This window comes from Anolis carolinensis, chromosome 4, assembly GCF_035594765.1.
Source record: "Anolis carolinensis isolate JA03-04 chromosome 4, rAnoCar3.1.pri, whole genome shotgun sequence".
In the NCBI taxonomy this organism is placed as follows: domain Eukaryota; kingdom Metazoa; phylum Chordata; class Lepidosauria; order Squamata; family Dactyloidae; genus Anolis; species Anolis carolinensis.
In genome coordinates, this window is record NC_085844.1 from 1,013,328 (window position 1) to 1,038,339 (window position 25,012).

A 25,012-nucleotide genomic window follows, 5' to 3' on the forward strand; every position below is an offset into this window, starting at 1 on the left:
CTCAAGTTCACGATTCAAGTATTTTTAAGTTACCTGGTTCCTACCTATGTTTTCTTGAAAGATTTACCTTGGAAAATCTTAGTTTTCTGGTTTCCAGATTTATGTTTGAAGTACTGCTGTGGATTGTGGTGCTCTTGGCATTTTTGGATTATTGCTATTTTGTATTCGCTATCCTGCTGATCCCTTTTTGAAATGCTCCTTTTCCCTGCTTTCCTCAATAAATAATAATAGTAATAATAGTAATTATTATTATTATTTTATTTTTATATCCTGCCTCCATTTCCCCGAAGTGACTTGGGGCGGCTTACATGGGGAACAAGCCCAATCCAACAGAGATTAAAACCAACCATAGATCAAAATATAACTCAATAAAATCAACAACATTACAGGAGACAATAACATAAAACAACATAAAACAAACATTTTTAGTTAGAAGTATTGGTGCTGGGTGAAAGGGTGTTATCCGTACTACCATGTTTCCCTGAAAATAAGACAGTGTCTTATATTAATTTTTGCTCCCAAAGATGTGCTACGTCTTATTTTCAGGGGATGTCTTATTTTCCCATGAAGAAGAATTCACATTTATTGTTGAACAAAAAGTTGAACATTTATTATATACTGTACAGTAGTTGTCATCACAAACCAGCATAACCAGACAAACTGTGAATCCTATCAAGAATTTCTTGTTACTACTATTATTTCCATGTACAACTGGTATGTACATTTACCAATCCTGCATGCTCTGGTGTTCTGTTTGGTAGGCGATGGGCATGCTTCCAAACAAAAACTTTGCTAGATCTTACTTTGGGGGGAGGCCTTATATTTAGCAATTCAGCAAAACTTCTACTAGGTCTTATTTTTCGGGGATGTCTTATTTTCGGTGAAACAGGGTAGAGTGCAACTGTCCTGAAGCTGGTGTTGGGAGACAAAGGTTTAAATATTATCTTCTTCCACTCTTATTTGGACACTCTGTGTTGTAGATCAGCCTGAGCTGGAGCCAGACTTTGGGTCCATTCAAGACTTGGATTTTACACCTGAAATTCAGCTACAGCTACCTTTGCCTGAATTGATTCCAGCTGAGGATTCTGGAACCAGAGATGAGGTTGCTAGCAGGCACTTTGAGCCACATTCCTGTTCTCAGTCAAGGCCAGTTCAAAGGCCAGATGGGCATGTTAGCCCGGAGGAGGAGGATGGATTTGACAGAAGGGAGATGTTTACCCAGGGACGGAGCCAGAGAGAATGGTTATGAAGGAGTCAACGTCTGGTTCAAAGGCGCGCTAATGAGCAGCTTTCCGTGAGAAGGAGCTCTCCCTTGGAACAACAGCCTTGAAATCTCCTTAAATACTTTTTGCTTTCTCTGCATTGCAGAAGTGTTAACTTTGCAATTCAAGTGAGAAAGATCTCTGTCTTTGTGTTCTTGCATCCGTGACTTTCAAGCCAAGATTCTGCCTTGTGGATTACAATTATCTCCTGCCTCGCTGTACTTTGTTTCCAGTTGAGCCTTTCTGATTATTTGCCATGTAGATTACAGTTCCCTTGGATTATGTTGAGTTTGGTTCTTGTTTCTTGTGGCTTCCTGTTGTTTCCTGCTTGGGAAGTGAACTTTGTGTGGACTACTTCTGATACTTCTTGTGAGACTTGCCAGGGGATGATGGGGTGCAGAGTGGATTCTAAAATTCATCATCCCGGTCTCACCTCCTTCTCCAGACTGTATTCCCATGCGGAGAATCAGCACTGGTCAAGAAAACACTCCAGCAGGCGAAGTCCAACTGTTGATTAACTTTATTTACATAACTATTTACAGTTTGCATTTCTCAGCTTCAGAGCATAGCATTCATAGTCCATCCTCAGCGAAAGCTCAAGCCGAACACTCACGATAAGAAACACATTCCTCTGTCCAGAGGAAGTTCCGACCCCCAAAGGCTGGAAGTAATGCCTGATAGGTCATAGCAATCACAACAGGCTGTCAGTCAAAACTAGCCTGCTGTTAACTATTTCATTACTGAAAAATACACACTCTTGCTCATCAGCAATAAACACTTGATTTACATTTCATACAAATACAACCATACTCCAACAAGACTAAACACAGTTCCAGTTTGGATTATAACCGTGAGAGACTTTCTTGGACAGATAAGTATATTACATGGTGGTTCATCCACTCTATTGACTTTGAACTTTATTTGGTTGTGCTTGCTTATATTCTCCAATAAACAGCTTGATTGCTTATATTCTGGGCTCCAGTGTGGTTTTCAAGGTGTCCAGGCAGCCTTGGGGTGCGACACTCTGCTTGGCTGGGTTGGACCCAGAGCGAGAAGGAATGCGCTTCTTCCAACTTCTGTGTGTCGGGCTTTGGTCAGCCTTGTTTGCCCTGGCAGCCACTGTCCACTCCTTGAGGTCCCTTCCAAAGTGGTGGATGTCGGGCCAAAGGGGAAAATCGGATGTATTTGTGTTGTCTACCATTTTCAGGAGAGAGTTTGGCCCACAAAGAGGCTTCACCTGTGGCCACCAGGAACCCTGCCTTGAATAAAGGATGGTGGTGCCTCGATCCCCGTGGCAACTGAGGCCGGAATAGAACCTGCCCTGGCCAGAGATCCGTTGGGAATCCTGTGACCAGAAGGATGAAGGCAGATGGGGCCAGGCCTGGGTCCTGATCCATGGCCTGGGAGGGAGCCACCTGCGCCTGCCAAGTATCCAGAAGGAGAGCCAGAGCTCCAGAGGCAAGGATGCGGACGTGGGAGGAGTGGTGATGCCTTGGGTGCAGAGGGACTTGGGCTTGACCGGGACTCCATTCTAGGGTTTTGATGCTTCTTGGGTTTTTTAAAATCATCTCTTGGGATTCTGCTGCCATTTTAGTGGCAATGATTCCAGGGCCATGTTCTATGTATTCCAGGGAAAGCAACCGTCTTGATCATGAGCAAACTCAAAGGGTCCCTTCCAGTCCTTTTCCCCTTCCCTCATCTGGCCAACTTCGTCCATTGGCATCAAAATGCCTGTGATTACCCAAACGTACTGTTGCATTCAAACAATATAACATCTCCTTTCTTAGCAATGTAGATAGAGAAGGATTCTGTGCAGAATGGTGCTTTGTCCCTACAACTCTTTCCTCCTCATTCCTCAATATATTTGAACAGGCTTGCAAAACAGCCCAAGTTCCTAGGTATCGGCATCATATTTTGGAAGCCTGGACAACTGTTCACTCATTTCATGTTTCTGATGCAATTAGTAATCATTGATCTGTTATTATATTGTGCTGTGTTTTTATGATTGTATATGGCACCGAATATTTGCCTTTGTATTTGGACGGGTTAGAAATGAATGATGATGATGATGATGATGATAATGATGCTGAAGCCACCAGTGGATCTCTGGGATCTAGTGATGACCAAGGGCATTGTACCAGGATGGCTTCCGGGCACCTTCTCCTCTTAAGGAGAGACAAAAAGGCCTTCTGGTTTTCCCTGGACATGGAGGCAAATGGATGGTGCAAGGGGGACAATGGCTAGATCCAGTCTTTGTGGCCTCTGTGGCCAAGACTGTCTAACCAAAGCGGACAGTGGACAGAGATTCCAGAACAGACCTGGACAAACTTCGGCCCTCTAGGTGTTTTGGACTTCAACTCCCATAATTCCTAACAGCAGGAATTGTTCGAGTTGAAGTCCAAAGCACCTGGAGGGCTGAAGTTTGTCCAGGCCTGTTCTAGAATTGAAATGGTCATCATTCCCAAGTATCACCTATTGAGATGGTCATCATCCCCAAGTATCCATTGTGTACATTGGCCTAATCTTATTGTTTTCACCAGAGCCGGACTATTACGCTCATCATGCACTCATTACCTGATATCACACCACATTTTTATCGGATCGCATCCCTCGTGTAGGCTGACCATTAAACAGACTGACACTTCAAATGCTTCAATGAAAGCTTATTGAGTTTGCCGCTACACAAAGAGCCAACTAGGGATATCGTCTAACAGAGTCCTGTGCCACTCAGGACAAGTATCTTGGCCGGGCACGGGTTTCTTGAATAGCTGGCAAATGAAATCAAAATGCTGTGTTCACCATTGCGTTATGCCAGTTCCTTAGAGTGCTTTCTCCGCTGACATCCTCTTTGGCCATTGAGAATAAACCTCTGTTTTTGTCTTTTATCCGTCAGTGTCTCAATCACCCTGGGAAGCTAGGCACGTTGGGCTTTTGTGTCAGGGGTTATCGTCACCCTGACTTATTGATGAGTCAAGTCTCACCTTCTTCTCATCAGCCAGACCACTTAAGCAGTGCAAAAGTGGCACCGACAAACGACACATCAGTCGTTAATTATCTGCTGATCCCAGCAGTTCTGAAGGCTTTTATTTTACAAGTTATTTACAACACTAAATGCCATCACTCTCTGGACACATGTTTCCTCCGGCAAGGACAAAACATAGCTCGTCCTCTCAGCTTGCCCAGTCTGTTATCTGTGCAAGGAAGCACCTCCCTACATTCCACAGTTCATGAGAATGTTAAGTCCATGTAGTTGAAACGGAAGTCTTGATCCATTGGCTCTCTTAGCAATCAATCAGGGCTGGCATGTAATTAACTCCTGGACTGCTGGAATGCTTGCCAGAACACATATACACAATCCAACAGCAACAATTGATTTAACATTTCACACTATAACAACAAAAACACTAACATTTTGAACCCGTGGTTCTTGTGGTTCCTGAAATCACTTAGTATAACTTAGCTTCTAGGAAGATCAAATGGCATCCTTTATAACAATGGTTTTATAGCTCAAGTTATTTCTACCAGCTCATGCATCAGCTCTTGACCTTCTGGCCAATGAGAAATGTATACCTCTTTCTCTTTGTCATGTATGGTCAAAAGGCATGGATTTTGTTCATTTTGCAGTTCCTGTTACCTAAATAAGAGGCAATCACAAAGCACCTCCTGCCCATGTGTTGACCACCCCAAGGAAATGATCAATCCCAGAGCAAAGGCTCTTTTGCATTGGGAACCTGCCCCATCTTTTCTTATCTAGGCATGGCTAGTAAAGTGGGAGCCAAGAGTTTCAATTTGCAATGTACGTGTTGTGACTCAGAAGCCTGAACTGTCAGCGGGGAAGATGGGTAGCAGAGTGAAGTCCAAAAATTCACCATCCCGGTCTTCACCTCCTCCAGACTGTCTCCCATGTGGAAAAAACAGCACTGGACAAACACACTCCAGCAGATGAGGGTTTCGGTTGGAAATCCAACGGCAATCAATCTTTTATTTACATTTCTATATACAAACAGAGCAAATCAGTCCTTCTCTCCATGAGTGCTTCCCAAAGCGACTCATGCACACACAGCACATTGCTCAACGCTGTTCTTCGCTCTACTCAGGAAACTCCTCTGCATTCCACAGGAACAAGAAAGTAAGTCCTGGTCAAAACAAACTTGACCCCATTGGTCCTGTGATACATCAATCATAGCAGACTCTCATTAACTCCATAATTGCTGAAAATGCCTTGCCGAAAAACAAACACATAAGGCATTTCAAATAACCCAGATTGATTTTAACATTTCACAATACACAATACCCTGACATAAACCCCAAATTGACTCTGAAGAGGAAAGAGGGATTCAGGTTCCCAGTAACCCTGAAAGGCTTGAAAGACCTGTAGTGTGAGAGGATGAGGAACAGAGAGTGCAGTTTCAGGTTCCCACAGGAAAGGCTGGAGTAGATAACCCTGACGCAAGCCGACATGGGAATGGGAGAAGGGAGAACGGAAGATTCTCAGCTGAATGATGAGTCTCAGAGAATTAACGAGCAAGCTGACCTTGATGAGTTAGCTTCCTTAGATAGGGCTGACAGTTTGGAATTCAGAGTTCGGTGAAGTGTGAGAATCGCAAATAGAAGGGAGGTGAGGGGGCAGAGAAATGCCTTCATGTTTTGCAAAGAGTATTAAAAGGAATGCGTTTGAAGGAAACCTTTGTCAAAGCAACTCTCTTTCACCGGAGAATCAAGTCCTAGTTTTCCTGCTGTGTCTTGGAGTCTATTGTCTTCTATGTATCCATGTTCCTTGGGATTTTGCCATGCTCTCTTTGGATTTTGTTTATGCTTCGTGAGTTCCTGACTTTTATCTGTGGATTTATTTATTTATTTATTTGTTTACAGTATTTATATTCCGCCCTTCTTTCTCACCCCGAAGGGGACTCAGGGCGGATCACATTATGTACATATAGGGCAAACATTCAATGCCCATAAACACATCGAACCGAGAGAGAGAGAGACAGACAGACAGACGCAGAGGCAATTTAACCTTCTTCTGAGGAGATGTTCGATTCTGGCCACAGGGGGGAACAGCTGCTTCATCATCCACTCTGATGGCACTTCCTCACTTCCTGATTCCAACGTTGTAAATTAGTTAAACTTGCCTCCCCACTTTTATAAGTGGTACCTTATTTCCTACTTGAGCCTCCGGTGGCCTAGGGGATAAAAGCCTTGTGACTTGAAGGTTGGGTTGCTGACCTGAAGGCTGCCAGGTTCGAATCCCACCCTGGGAGAGTGTGGATGAGCTCCCTCTATCAGCTCCAGCTTCATGCGGGGACATGAGAGAAGCCTCCCACAAGGATGGTAAAACATCAAAAACATCCGGGCGTCCCCTGGGCAACGTCCTTCCAGACGGCCAATTCTCTCACTCCAGAAGCAACTCCGGTTGCTCCTGACACGGGAAAAAAAAATCCTACTTGATGCAACTATCTTTCGGGTTGCTAGGTCAGCAACGAGCAGGGGCTATATTTTTTATTTTTAATTGACGGGTGTTCACCCCGCCACGGGCTGGCCTCGAACTCATGACCTCATGGTCAGAGTGATTTATTGCAGCAGCTGTTTACCAGCCTGTGCCACAGCCCGTATTGTATTTTATAACTGACTTTTGGCGCTTTACTTTAGCTTTTTAAGAACTTTTTATTCTTTATCTTCAATAAACCTTAAAGACTTAAATCTGGTGTGCAGTTTCTTTGTTAGAGCAAGGTGAATTCCAGCCTGAGGTGCAGCAGTACGGCTCTCATCCCTAAAGCCGACTCTCATGTCTGCGTGCCATCTTGGGGCAGAGAAATCTCATGATGCTCCTTTCTCAAAGAGAAGGTTACTAAAGCTCTGAAAGACCTTTGGGAAGAAGGGAGGAGAGACCTCTTCGTGCAGCCAAGAGGCAAACACCCCTTGAGTTGCGTAGATCTAGGAAACAGTGGTGAAGGACACGGCAGCAGGCCCGTGCCACAGGATCGCCTCAGTCCCTAATAGCTCTTTATAGACAAGCGTGCATGCTTCTTCCCTTCTCACTTCTCGCACTAACACCCCCCTTGTTTTCTCTTTCTCTCCGTGACAGTGGATGGCAGTGCTGATGACGGCAAAAGCTGTGGTCGTGGCTTGGGCATTCCCAACATGATGCAAAACACTGCAACCGGCAGCATCCTTCGGAAGGGCTACTGCTTCGAGTGCCCCATCCCCTGGCACCCGCACCAACTTGGCTCCGCCCCTGGCCCTGGCTTTGCCCAAGCGTCCAACAGACCCTACGTGACATTCCCCGCCAGCCCCGTTGCAAGCGCAGCTTCTCCTAGCAGCGGCTTCAACATCGTGCCATTGGCCGGATCTGCCTCTGGCGCCGTTTGGACACCTGCATCCCCTGGTGCCCCGCCGGGCGCCTTCCTGCCCACTGGCTACTCGCCCCAGCAGACCACTGTCCCCGGCCAGATCCAGCCCTTCAGCAGCCCCTCCACGCCCCTGGCCCTGCCCCAGAGACCCCCCGAGGCCCCAACCCCAGTCACCACCCAGAGCTCTGGCCCTTCAACCCAAGAACCCGACGCTGCCTTTCCCGTCAGCGAGAAGGTCCGCGAGTGCCAGACCCGGGCAAACTCCATATCCACCAGCAACACTGGCACCACCGGCACCACCATGACAACGCCAGGTAAGGACAGGAAAATGGGAGGGCAGAAGCTTTTGTTGCACTTTTGAGTTCGGTACTGCACTTGGGCAATAACAACAAAGCACAGAGATATAGGATGGGAGACACTTAGCTTGAGAGCAGTCCATAGGAAAGGGATTTAGGAATCTAGGTGGACCACAAGCAGATCAATAGGATCAAAGTGTTCAGATCATGGGAAGTCATGGTCACAACAATACGTACTTATAGTTGACAACTCTTCAAAACAAAAGCATGTTGCCACACTGGCTCCTGCTTGGTTCATAATGTGACATCTAGGATCCACTCCCTGATTGGTCTGAGGTTTAGTCCGTCATCACTGCTGGTCATTGCGAGAAATTTAAGAAAGTGTCACTGTATTATTTTGAAGATTTGTGTCTGTTGATTGTTCCACCCAGGAGAAGGGTGTGATCGAGAAGGAGTGCATGTTGAAGTGGGAATGATTGTATATAGAGTTGTTTAAATGCAATTGAGTTATAGTGGTGCAATGTGAGCTGGAGATTGCATCATGCACTGTCTGCTGTCCACTATGCGAGTGTGTAAAGAGTTAACTGTGTATTGCATCAGACAGCAGAGGTGGTTATAAATAGATCCTCCCTCTGCCCTCTGCTCTCTGCCTATCTGTACTCTGTCTGTATATATCGTCTTGAGAGTTTTCCGTTTATTAGTAAATCTTTTATAGAAAGCCAAACAGGCTTCAGCCTATTTATTGGTGCCAGTGATTCTTCGTTGATCTTCCGCTGCATGTGTGTTTATCCAAACCGCGCGCTCTGACAGTGCAGTGTCGCAAGAGATAATGGGTTGGAATGAGTTTTGGTGTCTCTTTTTTGGTCAATACAATGGGTGCCAGTTGGGAAAACAAAAGGGTGCTAAGGATGTTGGCTATTTCAATGGGAACTCCAGGGAGGGGTCCGATTTGGTGATAGGATAAGGAGGCGTACCTAGGAATAAATCAGATTATACCAGGAAGAAACAGGAAAAGATGCAGAGGTTTTTGTGCAAATCCATTGTGTGTCCCCTGAGTCTTCCCAGGGTGTTATGATAATTATGGGATTACATCCTGAAGTCCGAGGTGCGGTGAGGCAACATTCCAGGGAAATTCATGAAAGGTTACTACAGAATGAATGGAGAAGGCAATGCAGGCTTGCTGTATGTTCCAGTGGAGCTGTGGGTCATAATTTGGGGGTACAATTTTTGACAACATTGATACATAGGAAAAGTACATTTCACAACAATTTCCCATTAACCTGTTAGATAGGAATGGCACAGCATTTTAATCATGGAAAAATACTGTTTGATGAACATGTGGAATATTGATACCATGTTTCCCCAAAAATAAGACAGTGTCTTATATTAATTTTTGTTCCCAAAGATGTGCTACGTCTTATTTTCAGGGGATGTCTTATTTTTCCATGAAGAAGAATTCACATTTATTGTTGAACAAAAAAATGAACATTTATTATATACTGTACAGTAGTTGTCATCATAAATCAGCATAACCAGACAAACTGTGAATCCTATCAATAATTTCTTGTTACTACCATTATTTCCATGTACAATTGATATGAACATTTACCAATCCTGCATGCTCTGGTGTTCGTTTTGGCAGGCACTGGGCATGCTTCCAAACAAAAACTTTGCTAGGTCTTATTTTTCAGGGATGTCTTATTTTTGGGGAAACAGGGTAGCACCCGACTAATGACTGTGAATGCCATAATGTGGGAATGTGGTAATGGCTGAGTCATAACCACGTGAGGGTTATTGCAAAGGGGTTGCATCAGTCCGTATCCCTGGCCATTGACCTGTGGGGTCCCGCAAGGTTCTATTTTGTCCCCCATGCTTTTTAACATCTACATGAAACTGCTGGGAGAGGTCATCCGGAGTTTTGGAGTGAGGTGCCATCTCTACGCGGATGACACCCAACTCTACTACTCTTTTCCACCAAAATCCAAGGAAGCCCCTCGGATACTGGACCAGTGTCTGGCCGCTGTATTGGCCTGGATGAGGGCGAACAAGCTGAAGCTCAATCCCGACAAGACAGAGGTCCTCCAGGTCAGTCGAAAGTCCGATCGGGGTATTGGGTGGCAACCTGTGCTTGACGGGGTTGCACTCCCCGTGAAGGCGCAGGTCCATTGCAGCTTGGGGGTCCTCCTGGATTCGGGGCTGACGCTTGAGGCTCAGGTGTCGGCCGTGGCCGGGAGGGCCTTTGCACAATTAAAACTTGTGCGCCAGCTGCGACCATATCTCAAGATGTCTGATCTGACTACGGTGGTCCACGCCTTAGTTACCTCTAGACTGGACTATTGCAATGCGCTCTACGTGGGGCTGCCTTTGAAGACGGCCCGGAAATTGCAATTAGTTCAGCGCTCGGCAGCCAGGCTTCTAACAGGAGCAAACTACAGGGTGCGTTTCACGCCTCTGTTTAAGGAGCTCCATTGGCTGCCGTTTGTTTTCCGGGCCCAATTCAAGGTGCAGGTGATCACCTACAAAGCCCTAAACGGTTTGGGACCCACCTACCTTAGAGACCGCATCTCCCCCTATGAACCTGCACGATCTCTTCGCTCTTCGGGGGAGGCCCTCCTCTCGCTCCCACCACCTTCGCAGTTGCGGTTAGTGGGGACGAGAGAGAGAGAGGGCCTTCTCCATCGCGGCCCCCATCCCGCCTCTGGAACTCACTCCCGAGGGAGATTAGACAGGCCCCCACCCTCCTTGCCTTTCGAAAAAGCCTTAAAACCTGGCTTTTCCGGAGGGCCTTCGACGACTAATTTTTGGGGGTTGATTTGTCTGCCCATTTAATTTAATTAGAGAGTGTTCTGCCATGATTATTGATACCTTGCTGAATACTTCTGCCACGAAGCTACAGAAGCCCTCTATTTCGGCCTAGAACTGTTTTATCTCCTTGTTTTTAACATGTGATGTATGTATTGATTGTATGACTGCTTTTCATGTTTGATTTTACAATGTGTAATTTGTCACTGTTTTTATTATTGTTGTGAGCCACCCCGAGTCCCCTCGGGGAGATGGGGCGGGATATAAGAATAAATTTATTATTATTATTATTATTATTATTATTATTATTATTATTATTATTATTATTACTGATGACCTATTAGAAGATGGCTATAAAAGAGGGGAATGAAAGGTTCCATCTTTCTCTCTCCTTTGTGACTCATTGTGAGTATCTGTCTATTCTGTATGTGACTCTCTGGGGATCTGATAGTCTGCAAGGACAATCCTGAAAATAGATCTGCGAATCCTGATTGTACATTTGTATAAATTGCAACAGTGAAGATCAAAGCCTCCAGATATTTTGGATGAAATTTGAATCTCTGAGTTTACTCAAAACAGTGTGTAGTTAAGGTCAGATGCTGGTGGTCGGACTCTGCTGATAGACGGACTGAAGCGTGTTTTTGCTGTGAAAGGACAGTTGTATTTTTTATTGCTTCTGGGACACTTGTTATCCAGCTTGGAGTGGTTCAGGGAGGTGATGATTTGGAAACTATAAATCACTTCATGTACCAGCATCCTGTGATATTACCCTATGTATGGCAACTGTTTTGACACCCTGTTTATATAAGTGGTGGTGCTTCTTCGCTGCCAACACTAATAACACCTCTCTCTCTCTCTCTCTCTCTCTTGACAGTGGATGTCTGCGCTGTTGACGATGGTAGAAGCTGTGGTGGTGGCTTGGGCATTCCCAATGGGGCACAAAACCCCTCACCCTGCGACCTCTTTCAACAGGGCTACTGTGCCAAGTGTGCCATCCCCTGGCACCCGCACCAACCTGGCTCCGGCCCTGACCCTGGCCCTGGCTTTGGCCCTGGCCCTGGCTTTGGCCCTGGCTTTGGCCCTTGCCCTGGCTTTGGCCCTGGCTCTGGCTCCAGCTCCGGCCCTGGCTCCAGCTCCGGCCCCGGCCCTGGCTCCGGTTCTGGCCCTGGCTCTGGTCCTGGCCCCGGCCCCGGCCCTGGCTTTCCCCAAGCGCCTCACAGTTCCTACCCCTTCGTGACGTTCTCCGTCAGCCCTGTTACAAGTGCAGCCCCTCCTTGCAACATCATCCCATTGTCTGGGAGCGCCACTGGCCCCATTTGGACATCTTCGGGCCAGGTTGCCCCTCCAAGCGCCGTCCTACCGCTTGGCTATTCACCCCTGCACAGCCCTGTCCCCAGCCAGACCCAGCCCTTCACCTGCCCCTCATTGCCTCAGAGCCCCGTCATATCTCATGCTGGGTCCCTGATCCCACTCCCGTCCGCGGCCCCATCACCAGTCCTTAGCCAGAACTCTGGCCAACTGATCCAAGGCCCTGCTGCTGCTGCTGCTGCCGTCACCGCCGCCGCTGTGGCTCCTGGTCCTCCTTCCTTCCTCGTCCCCGGCCCCATCGGCAAGATGCCCCGAGAGCGGCACACACGGGCCAACTCCGTGTCCACCAATGGTTCAGGCGGCACCGGGCCCCCCAGGCCAACGCTAGGTAAGAGCAGGACGGAAGCGTTTGTTGCACTGCTGGGGTCGGTACTGCACTTAGGCAATGAAAATAGGGAATGGGTGACCCTTGGTCTGAGAACAGTCTGTGGGAAAGAGATTTAGGAGTCTGAGAGGAACACAAGCTGGGCACGAGCCTGATAAGGACAGGAAAGCGGGGAGGGCAGAGGCCTTTGTTACACCCTGGGTAAAGTATTACACAGAGGTAATAACAACAAAGCACAGGGATATAGGATGGGAAACACCTGTCTTGAGGACAGTCCGTTGGAAAGGGATTTAGGAATCATGGTGGACCACAAGTGGAACATGAGTCAAGAGTGTGATGCTGCAATGCGATTCTAGTCTGCATTATAACAATGAAACACAGATATATAGGATGTGTTTTTTCAAGGGAGACCCCTTGAAAAAAATTCCACGGGAATGAGATTTAAGAGATTCCAACTACACTTTAGGAAGAACGTCCTGAAAGTTAGAGCTGTTTAATAGTGGAATGTGTTTCTGGCTGGGAGTCTGGTGGAGGTTTTTAAGTAGAGTTTGGATGGCCATCTATCGGGAGGGATCTGACTGGGTGTTGCTGCATGGTAGAAAGGGATTAAACTGGATGGTCGCTGGAGTATCTTCCATGTCTAGGATTCATTTGGAGTCCCGAGTTCAATTTTGAGTGCCTTGATTTTAGGAAGAATATTGACACAGTGGAGCCAGTTCAGGGAAGGACAGGGATAAGAAGAGGTATAAAGAACACACCTATGAGGAGATGCTGAAGGCATCTTGGTGAAGAGAAGGCTGAATGGAGATGTTCTGACTAGAGATCTTGCATTAAGCAGGGGTTGGACCTAATGGCCTCTGGGGAGACCTTCCAATTCTGTGGTTCTTTGGTTCAACAGGAACCCAAGAACCCAAGGGATCTAAGGCATGCAAGAATCTGGTGTCTTCTTCATAGCAGAAGCCATTGGATGGGTTCCACTAAGTAGCATAGCCGTAAACGCATCCGACGTAGGAGAGACTTAAAAACTCAGCCGCTGATATCACATGGCAGGAGTTGAGGATAAAATTGTGCTGTGATTGAAGGGATTGTCCCTCTTCCTCTGCTCCCTTGTCTTTGGCCTTTTGGCTCTTCTTTTCCCACCTGGCATCTTAGTTTCTCTTTTAAAGAGAGAGAACACACGTAAATCACAAAGCAATCCTTCAAGAATCTCAGTGGAATCTCCTCCCAAATGGGCAGCAATAAGTCTACATGTATCCAGTTGTTCAGCCTCCCACTGACCAGCAAGGGGGGGCATAGGACCGTGTTCCTCCCTTCCCATTGGAAAGGGAAGGAACAGATGGACAGCAGAAACTGGTTTCAAGATAGTTTACCATTGACCAAGAGCAGGTGACAGTCCAGCTGTGCTGGAGAAGAAACAGACACAACCCCCTGCAGGGGTGGGCCTCCAATTATAGCATTTTACAAGCATGCGCAGAAGGCTAACAGTGGAATTTTATTAACTAATGCACTCTTTAGACATGTGCTGTTGACTCCAGCTTATATTAATCATTAAACACAAAATCAGATGAGATGTTCTATGGTCCACGTCATGTATGGACTATCCAGTAAGCCAAAATGTCATGTCTGTTTGCATTAGCTATCTCAACAGGTCCACAGTTATTTGCATGACCTAGCCTTGTTATTTTGTCCTAGTCAGCTAGGCTGAGCAATGAGATGTTCTTGTCAACAATTTCAGGGGAACAGTTTCAGGGAAAAAGATTCCTTAAGGGATCAAAATTTTTCCTACAAAATGCAGTTCTAAACCAGGCCTGCACAACTTGGCAGTAATAAGGGGCCAAAATTAGATAAGTAAATCTTCTCTCTTGGTTCTGCTCCCAGAGGGTGCGCAGCCGTTCTTGGAGCGCATTGTGGGTGAGATTGCCTTCCAGCTGGACCGACGGATCCTCTCCAGCATCTTCCCTGACCGGATTCGTCTGTATGGCTTCACAGTCGGCAACATCCCAGATAAAATCATGCAGGTGAGGAGGGAGCCCTGCTGAGGTGGAAGTGGGTGGGTAGAGGACAATAGGTAGGGAGGGGGGAAAGCGTTGGGAGAGTGGCGAAGCATCAACACTTGGCCATACACCCCGGAAAACACACAACAACCCCATAAACACTTGTATTTAAAGGGCAATCAGGGACGGTGGGAATCCTGTGGGGCAGGCCTGCTGCCTTGTCTTCACCTCTGTTTCCTAGATCTATGGAGTTCAAGATGCGTTTGGCTTCCTGCCTTTGGTGTCCTTTATGTGTGAAAAGGGAGCACCATGAGGCTTCCCTGCTACACAAAGACATGAGAGTGAGCATTAGGGGCCCTTCTACCAAAGTTAAGAGAACTTCCTTGTATCTCTCAGTCTACTCTTATCTCTAGAAGTCTAGTGCTTTATTGCCCTTTTGTTTGCGAAGGGAGCACCATATGAGGCTCCTCTCTACCTCAAGATGCCTTACATGAGAGTCAGCATCAGGGACTCTTCTCACTAAGTTAGGTAACTTCCTTTTGGCTGTATCAGGCATGGTCAAACTGACAGGGGGTTAATCATCTCCGAACCACCCTGATTTATTGGTGAACCAGGCCTCTCACCAATCCATACTCTGTCAGACTGCTTAAGCGTCCGGCTAAGCAGCACCTACAAACGACACCACACTCGTAATTCAGCTGCTCACAGTGGTTCCATGGCTTTATTTACAAGCTACAAAGTCCATCGCTCATAGGACACATGCTTCCCTAAGCAAAGGCAAAGCATGTCCTTCTCTTTGCTGATCAGCAAAGGTCTTCTGCCAGCAACTCCCACATTCCATAGGAGAATGATGAACGTCCTGTCCGCCCTTCTGTGACCGGAAGGCTTGACCTATTGGCTAGGCAGGCTATCACTCAAGCTGGCCTGCCATTAACCCGTGTGCTGCTGGAAAGCATGCTGGAATACACAGTTGCAAAACTCCAACAGCAAAACACTTGATTCAACATTTCACACACTCACCAAAATACACCAACACAAACTTGGGTCCTCCAAGTGTTTTGGACTTCAACTCCCACCATTCCTAAAAGCCTCAGGTCTTTTCTTGTTCTTCCTTTCCTTTCTGCTTATGCAGCTGAGGGGGAAAAAGAAGGAGCCCAAGGCTGTTAGGAATGGTGGGAATTGAAGTCCAAAACACCTGAAGGTCCCAAGTTTGCCCATGCCTGTTCTGGATGATGATAATAATGGCAAAGTTCTGTTCCTGGCTTGAAAGTGTCTGTTCCTATTTAATAATAATAATAATAATAATAATAATAATAATAATAATAACAACAACTTTATTCTTGTATTCCACCCCATCTTCCCAAAGGGACTCACATGGGGAACCAAGCCCAACAATGTACAAAAATACAACAATATAAAATACAATCCATTCACGACAAGTTAATACATAATAATAAAAACACATCATCGCACAATAAAAACATGGCGAGAGGCCAGGAACGACATAATGGCACATCAATCTTCAGTCTTGGGGAGAGGGATACAATTGTAAATGTGCGATTGCGCAATATCTTGGGAGAACTGGTAACATGGGGAGAGATAAAGTGCAGAAGGCTAGGATATAGGTGGGGGTGGGGACTCAATAAGATCTTAATTGGAGGTGGCTTGAAAGAACCAGGTTTTCAACTCCTTTCGGAATGAGGTCAGAGTTGGAGCTAATCTTATTTCTCTTGGAAGAGAGTTCCAGAGCCGGGGGGCCATGACCAAGAAGGCCCTCTCTCTCATCCCCACCAATCGTACCCGAGACGATGGTGGGAGCGAGAGGAGAGCCTCCCCGGAGGCTCTCAAGGTTCATGCAGGTTGGTAATAGGAGATGCGGTTGTGAAGATAGGCTGGACCTGAGCCGTTTAGGACTTTATAGGTGATGATCAGCACTTTGAATTGGGATCGGACATTTATTGGCAGCCACTGGAACCTGTTTCAGTAGGGGGGTAGTCCTCTCCTGATAGATTGCTCCTGTTAGTAGCCTTGCCGCAGCTAGTTGTACTAGTTGAAGTTTCCGAGTCGTCTTCAAAGGCAGTCCCACGTAGAGTGCATTACAGTAGTCCAATCTGGAGGTAACTAAGGAGTGGACCACCGTGGCCAAGTCAGGCTTCTCGAGGTACAGTTGCAGCTGGAGCACAAGTTTTAATTGTGCAAAGTCCCTCCCAGACGTAGCCGACACCTGAGCTTCAAGTGTCAGTGTGGAGTCCAGGAGAACCCCCAAACTGCGGACCTGTGCCTTCAGGGGGAGTGTGACCCCATCCAGCACAAGTAGCCACCCAATAACCTTATCGGCTGTGCGACTGACCAGAAGGACCTCTGTCTTGTCCGGATTGAGTCTGTTTTAGCCCAGCCTGAGCCTGGGATTGGAACCATTCAGCCAGTAATTGTCCCTGCACCTGCTTTGCCAGAGGACTCTGGGTTTGGGCCTGAGATGCAGCCAGAGTTTGGGCCTGAAATACAGCCAGAGTCTGTTTCAGTGGATTCTGGGACCAGAGACTGAATGGTTGCACGCAGGCATTGTGAACCACATTCCTCCCTGCAGTCAAGGCCAGATCTCCAGGTGCCAGATGAATATTCTAGTTTAGAGGAGGATAATGAGTTTGACAGGAGGGGAGTGATAACTCATCAAAAGAGGGGACGAGAAGGTTTGAGGAGAAGTAAACAACTGCTTTTGAAGCGCTCTAATGAATAGTTTTCTCATTAGAGAGTTTTCTCATGAAAGAAAGACCTTGGATTTTCCTTAAATGCCTGGTTCTTCTCTGCCATAGCAGCGGTGGCAACATTGCAATTCAAGAGAGAAAGATCTTTGCTCCGTGTTCCTGTATATTCTTGCAGCTGTGGATTTTGCTTCAAGTTCCAGCCTTGTTTTGCCTTTGAATCCAATTGAATGTTCCAGTAACTTTGCCATTTGGATTTTTATTACCTTGGATTACCTTGGAGTTTGATCCTGCAATCTAGTCTTGTTTCCTGTGGTTCCAGTTTATCTCATGCCTTGGAACTGAACTTTGTTTGGACTATTCTTGATGCCTTTCGTGGGTCTGAGTTAGATATCTGGATTGGACTATGTTCTTTGAGTGACTTTCCTAGACTCTTGCTTTGAGATTCTCAAGTACATTGCTCCTGTGGATTTAAATCCATTTTATTGACTCTGAACTTTCTTTGCTTGTGCTTACTTTTAAACTTCAATAAACAGCTTGTTTGCTTATATTCTGGGCTCCAGTGTGGTTTTGAGGTGCCTACGCAGCCTAGGGGTGCAACAGAGTCTCAGCTTGTTCACCCTCATCCAGTCCACCACAGCGGACAGACACTGGTCCAGGACACAGGGAGGCTTTCCCATGGCAAGGAATGGTGTTGATGATGCTGAAGATGATACTAAAGCTAACCAGGTGCAAATTGACTCAAGAAGGGAGGACAGTTCCCAGCCTGATAGCATACAGACAAATGCTAACGAGCTGTCTGGCCTTGACGAAACAGAATATTTAGATCGAGCTGGCCGTTTGGAACTCCGGGTTCGCAGGAGTGTTAGAATAGCAAACAAGAGAGAGGTCAGAGACCAAAGAAATGCGTTCATGCTATGCAAAGGGTATTAAAAGAGTGTGCTGAGAGAGAAACCTTTGTCAAAGCAACTTCCCGTTTGAGTCAAGAGGCAAACTCTTGCTTTCCCGGATTATCTTGCAGCCTTTGTGTATTCATGTTCATGGGACTTTGTCATGCATTAATGGAACCTTGTTTTATGTCTAACGTTTTCTTGGATTATTCTATATAGCCTTGTTTTGCAACAATCTTTGGGAACTTTACTTTTGCGTTTTAAGAACTATTTATTTCCTATTTCCTAATAAACTACAAAAGACTTCAACCTGTGTACAGCTTGGTGTATTTAGCAAGGTGAAGCTAACCTGAGGTGCAACACTTCCTTGGAGTTTGGTGGAAAGGAGTAGTAAAGCTGGGTGTCATCTGCGTAAAGATGGCACCCAGCTCCAAAACTCTGTTTAATACTGTAGTCCTGACTTTGAAAGTAGTAGTTCTATTCCACAAACTTCATTAAACATGTGGAGGATGAAGTTTCTCTTGCCAGGACAAAGTTTTCGCCTTTAGTCAACTTTCGACATCTTTTCAGGATAAAAGCAATGAGGAACAGATAGGTATGACCCAAGAACAAAGCTTGTATGAACAATGCATATATTCGCAACTACACATTTAAAGTTTTTCTTGAAGCCGAAATTTCTGGCGGATGTCTTGCGGTGGCCATCTTGTGGGCTTTGAAATCCTGTAACGAAACAGCAAATCTGGACGTCGCAGGCAGAAATCCCAGAATCAACAGGTCTGTTTGCGGACCGAGACTCAGGTCCCGGGTTTTTTTTTTTTTTGCCCTTCGTGGAAAACCCGCAGTTTGGTGCTGTCTGGAAGCGCCCTTGGTTGACAAAATAAAGTTACCTAACTTTGGTAGAAGAGTTCCTATTGCTGACTCTCAGGTCTGTGTGTCAGCCATTTTGAGGAAGGGAGAAGCCTCATGATGCCCCCTTCTCAAACAAAATCCTATAAATCACTAAAAGACTTATGAGAAGCGGTGGAGAATGACCACTTTATGCAGGCAGGAAGCAAAAACACCTTGAGTAACATAAGACTAAGAAACAGGCGAAAAACAAGCCAGAGGATGCTCTGTTTATGTGCTGTAATAATTTGTTTAGTGTTTGTATTGGTTTTAACATGTATTTTTTAACATTTCTATGTTTAATTCTATTTTAATGTTTATATGTGTTAGGGTTCAATTCAGACATTTTAATGGTTTTTAACTTTAGCTGTTTTGAGTCTCCTTGGGCAGAGGAAAAGCAGGGTATACATACATCCCCATAATTATAATTTCCTAGTGGTTTGAGGCGAATTACGACACGGTTCAAACAATGAGATAAAACAAAACACGATTAAAATACAGATGGCAAATATACACAGGTAAAATATAGATTACAGCATATAGCAGTGATTCCCAAAGGGGGCGCAACCACCAGGGGGCAGTGATGGCACCTATTAGGACATGGGGGCGGGGCTAGAGGTGGGGGCGGGGCCTCTTCCCAAGAGCACGAGACAGGGCTGAGCCTCTGTATCCCTCCTCTGAGGCGTTTGTTAGAACACGGGGGCAGGGTATAGAGGTTCAACCCCGTCAGGCACTTGGGAAGAGGCCCCGCCCCCTACTCTAGCCCCGCCCTCTGTGTCCTGGCAGGTGCCACAGGACAAGGATAGAAGCTCAGCCCTGTCTCAGAGCTCATAACTCCGCCCATCCCAGCCCTGGCCGCCCATTTGTGGCCCCACCCCCTCCCAGCCCTGCTTTTGGACTAGGGGAGAGGCTCAGCCCCGCCCTCTTGAGTAGGAACACGCCCACCTCTCTAAGCCATGCCCCCCTTTCCAGGGGGCGATGAATCATATTTTTTCTGGAAAAGGGGCAGCAGGCCAAATAAGTTTGGGAACCACTGACATATACCGTGTTTCCCCGAAAATAAGACAGTGTCTTATATTAATTTTTGCTCCCAAAGATGTACTAGGTTTTATTTTCAGGGGATGTCTTATTTTTTCATAAAGAAGAATTCACATTTATTGTTGAACAAAATAAATGAACATTTATCATGTATTGTACAGTGGTTGTCATCACAAACCAACATAAGCAGACAAACTGTGAATCCTATCAAGAATTTCTTGTTACTACCATTATTTCCATGCACAACTGGTATGTACATTTACCGATCTTGCATGCTCTGGTGTTCTGTTTGGCAGGCGCTGGACATGCTTCCAAACAAAAACTTTGCTACGTCTTACTTTCGGGGGAGGCCTTATATTTAGCAATTCAGCAAAACTTCTACTACCGTGTTTCCCCGAAAATAAGACAGTGTCTTATATTAATTTTTGCTCCCAAAGATGCACTAGGTCTTATTTTCAGGGGATGTCTTATTTTTCCATGAAGAAGAATTCACATTTATTGTTGAACAAAAAATGAACATTTATTATAAGCTGGACAGTAGTTGTCATCACAAATCAGCATAACCAGACAAACTGTGAATCCTATCAAGAATTTCTTGTTATTACCATTATTTCCACGTATAACACTCTATGGTACGTACATTTACCGATCTGCTCTGGTGTTCTGTTCGGCGAGCATGCTTCCAAACACAAACTTTGCTAGGTCTTACTTTCGGGGGAGGCCTTATATTTAGCGATTCAGCAAAACCTCTACTAGGTCTTATTTTCTGGGGATGTCTTATTTTAGGGGAAACAGGGTAGGTCTTATTTTTTGGGGATGTCTTATTTTCAGGGAAACAGGGTAGTAATGAATAATAACACTATGTAACGTGGTTTCCGACCTAAGACTAAAGGCCAGCCCATTTTTGGGAACTCTGTAACTCTCCCATTTCCTCCCAGAGCGGAAACGACCCCCTCTGCCCGGTGCCCGAGGAGCAGCGCAAGGCGATGATGGAGCACTACGAAGACATCATGAACCGGCTGAAGCCCAATGACTATGACCCGAACTACCACCCACAGCTCACCGAATACATCGTGAACACCTTTGGGATCCTGCGGGAGCGGCCGGACACCACCAAGATCGGAGGGGACTTCTACAACGACGTCAACTACCTGCAGGAGGTGGTGGAGAACGTGGTGCCCACGGACAAGAGGGCGGACTGCCTGGTGCTGCTCCGCTGCCTCCACATGCTCTCCCAGGCCGACGGGAAGCCCCTCTTCATCTGGTGAACCCGCCGGCTTCCCTCCTCTCCCTTTTGATCCACCCGCGTTGGAAATAAACGGTCCCAGGGAAGCCCAGCCCAAGTGCTCTCCTTTCCCTAATTTCTTTTAAACCGATTGTTACTCAAATAAAGGGAGGAAACTAAAGACAATACAAAGAAATCAGATTTCCATAGTATATAACATTGAAACAGCCACATCTTACAAAACTAAATCCACAACAAACACACTACAGGAAGACATCATCACACCATCGTCCTAGGCGATCCCTCATGGCCCATGAGTCTGATTGTCTTCCAGAAGTAGAGCCTTGGTGGTGGGTCCATAAGTGGCTGTGGAGACCTATTCTGGATCCACATGGTCCTCCTTTCTCAGTCAGGTCATGGTTTCCAGATAGAAGACGGTCCCGACAAGGGTTTCCTTGAGGTGCCTTCTTCTTCTTGGCATGTTTCTCCCTTTCTCCCTCAATTCATGCCTCTTGAAAAACCATTGCTCTGTTGGTAACAACTGACTTCCAGTTAGACACTCGAAGGCTAGGGCTTCCCAGTTCTCTGTGTTTATGCCATATTTTTAAAGTTTCACTTTAAGCTCACCTTTGAATCCCCTTTGCTGTCCATCGATATTCTGTTTTCCATTCTTGAGCTGAGAGGAAAGAAATTGCTTTAGGAGACAGTGATCAAGCATTCGGACGACATGGCATTCAGTTCATTTTTCGGAGGCAACACTAGTGAAGTCATTCCAAAAGTTGAGAATGACATTTGTAGATGGTCCATGTTTCATATAACAGAGTTGGAAGATCTATCTATCTATCTATCTATCTATCTATCTATCTATCTATCTATCTATCATCTATCATCTAAATGTAATGTGCGTAATTCCCATGGAGTAAACAACAAAACCACTGGACCAAATCACACCAAATTTGTCCACAAAAGACATAGTCATCCAATCTATGTCTTTCAATAAAAAAAACCTAAAAAATGAGGCCCAAATTACAGAAAATCTCCCCAAACCAAAAATTACTAACCACGCATGCGCAGAGCCCCCCTGGGAAACTTGGTGATGTTAGTCAGGTGGGAGGGGCTTCAACAGGGCTTCCTTCCCTTTCCTCAAAAGTTGTGATGATGATGATGATGATGATGATGATGATTATTATTATTATTATTATTATTATTATTGGGTTCCTGGAAACCATAAATAAATGAACAAAACCTGGCAGTAACTATTTAAAAACTCTACAATCTGTACAGTAAATAAAGAACAAGACTCTGAAAATAAGGGTATTCCAGACAGGAAACAACCAGAGCCAGCTAACACCTCCCAACAAAGGATTCCACCAGGGAGGAAACAACCACGCTTTGAAGCTGCAAGTCCATTTAGCATTGAGGTGACTAATTACAACATTCATACTTGCCTCTGTAAACAAAAACCCACTTAGGATGGCGACAGGGCAACGCATGGCTGGACACAGCTAATAGCTTTATAATCAAGCATCTTGATCTCCCTACGAATGTCCCAATCCTCACAGAGCTTAGAAGGTGTTGTATCCCACCATCACTAACATGCACATATGAAACACACAAATACCGAAACTATTCTATGAACCTCACACCTGTTGTCTGTTGATTTATACCCCTTATTATTCTATTCCTGATATAGCCACACTTCTGCTTCTAATGATAGTTTTCTAATTCATAAATCCAACAAATGAAATTTGCTTCCACCGTTGCTGAAAAAAAGTGAGAAACAAGTTCCAATCTTTCTCAAATTTGGTCAATCTTTTCTCCTGACCAGCGTTATCCGTTTGTCCATCTCAGCTCCTTCGCAGATCGTCATCAGCCATTCATTCTTCTTGCACTGGGATAATGGGTTCTTTCTGTTGGTGTATTTTGGTGTAAGGGTGAAATGTTGATTCAAGTGTTTTTGCTGTTGGGTTTTTGCAAATGTGCATTCCGGCATGCTTTCCAGCAGCACACGGGTTAATAGCAGGCCAGCTTGAATGATAGCCTGCCTAGCCAATAGGTCAAGTTTTCTGGTCTCAGAGGGCGGACAGGAGGTTAGTCATTCTTCTATGGAATGTGGGAGTTGCTGGCAGAAGAGCTTCGCTGACGATTGGCAAAGAGAGAGGACATGCTTTGCCTTGCTGAGGGAAGCATGGGTCCTATGAGCAATGGACTTTGTAGTTTGTATATAGTGTGTATATAATAAAGCCTTGGAACCTCTGTGATCAGCTGAATTACGACTGTGGTGTCATTTGTCGGTGCTGCTTAGCCGGATGCTTAAGCAGTCTGACGGGGGTTGGATTGGTGAGACGCCTGATTCACCAATAAATCAGGGTGGTTCGGAGCTAATTAACCCCCTGACACTTTCCATCTCTGCGCATAGATTATTCTCGCTGCAGTTAAGATAACATTGTAGTAACCTTCCATGTTTCCTTTCTGCTTGTTTGTCCAGCATTCTCAACAGGTAGAACTGTGATTCTGGGAAAATTTTGGCCCTCCCTCCAGGTGTTTTGGATTTCAACTCCCACCATTCTTAACAGCCTCAGGCCCCTTCCTTTCCCCTCAGCCACTTAAGCCAGGTGCCAAAGGGATGACCTCATGGGTTCTTGGTAGGGCCATAGCTTAAATTAATATAATTAAAGGAAGGGGCCTGAGGCTGTTAGGAATGCTGGGAGTTGGTCCAAAACACCTGGAGGGAGGGCCAATGTTTGCCCATGCCTGATCGACACTTACCAAAATAATGTCATGCCCCAATTACTCTCCTTCGATTGGCAGGTCTTTGCAGAATGTTGTGTTCATTACCTTCATTGATTTTCTTTTTAGTGGTTGTGCTTTTACATTTATTAATAGCTTAATTATGTATTTTAGCTTTTGTGCAGTGTAGATATTTTAGCCGTATCTGATTTAAATTCTGTGGTCGGCCTTGAGTTCCAGCTTGGGGGAAAGGCTGCGATATCAATAAATGTGACCACAACAACCACATGCTCTTCTTCAGGGCAGCATTTCCCCCTTTTTATAATTATTTTCTAGCTTGTCTAGTTCCATTTGTGCCTCTTGTTTGCAGAAGAAAGGAAGGTGATCGGCCCAGCCTCACCGGCATGAGGAAATGCCTTTCTAAAAAATGAATGCATTCATGTGTTAGCTTGCTCCTCAAGCATTCTCCAATTCCAATTAAAAGATGAGTATATAAAGAAATCAGTAACTTTATAAAGAAGCATCAAAGTTCAAAATGTTATTCCAAAAGAATCCCAGAAGGTCAAAATCCATTCACAGCGCAGTCTTCATAATTAATCCATAAACATGATAGCAGGAGTCCAGGGCTCCTAATCCACACAGGAACTAGAAACAGGAATAAACGTGAAAACTTGGATATATGAAACAAAACCTAAGAACAGGACCCAAGAGCTGTTTTCCCCTTGAATACAATGTCGCTCTCGCAAAGAATTGTACCAGCAGAAATCACTTAAAAGGCCTCGGTCCCTCCCATGACATCATTCCTGACACACCTGCTTTTCCTCTCCTAATGAGAGGAATGAAGAAGGCGGGGCCGGGAAGACATCTTTCCACCATGTCTCCTGTATCAATTTAATGATATAATGATATATAATAATATTATACTATACTAATATTATAATACATTGTATATACATGTAATATCAATAATAATATTATGATGTAATACAATGTAATAATTATTATAATTCACTATTATAATTGTATATTTATATTACATGCAATATTACTAATAATATTGTGATATAGTTGTATAATATAATATATTGTATGTATATATACTTGTAAACCGCCCTGAGTCCCCTTCGGGGTGAGAAGGGCGGTAT

The 25,012-nt window shown here is 45.4% G+C and overlaps 1 protein-coding gene across 1 annotated transcript; it reads left to right on the plus strand.

Moving 5' to 3' along the window:
• Positions 1-2,605: 2,605 nt before the first annotated feature.
• Positions 2,606-21,318, plus strand: LOC107983727 (uncharacterized). The gene is made up of 5 exons (XM_016998506.2): positions 2,606-2,720; positions 7,348-7,926; positions 11,585-12,406; positions 14,282-14,421; positions 20,851-21,318. Exons 2-5 carry the CDS (start codon positions 7,404-7,406, stop codon positions 21,178-21,180), a joined length of 1,815 nt encoding a protein of 604 aa, XP_016853995.2. The 5' UTR covers positions 2,606-2,720; positions 7,348-7,403; the 3' UTR covers positions 21,181-21,318.
• Positions 21,319-25,012: the final 3,694 nt, after the last annotated feature.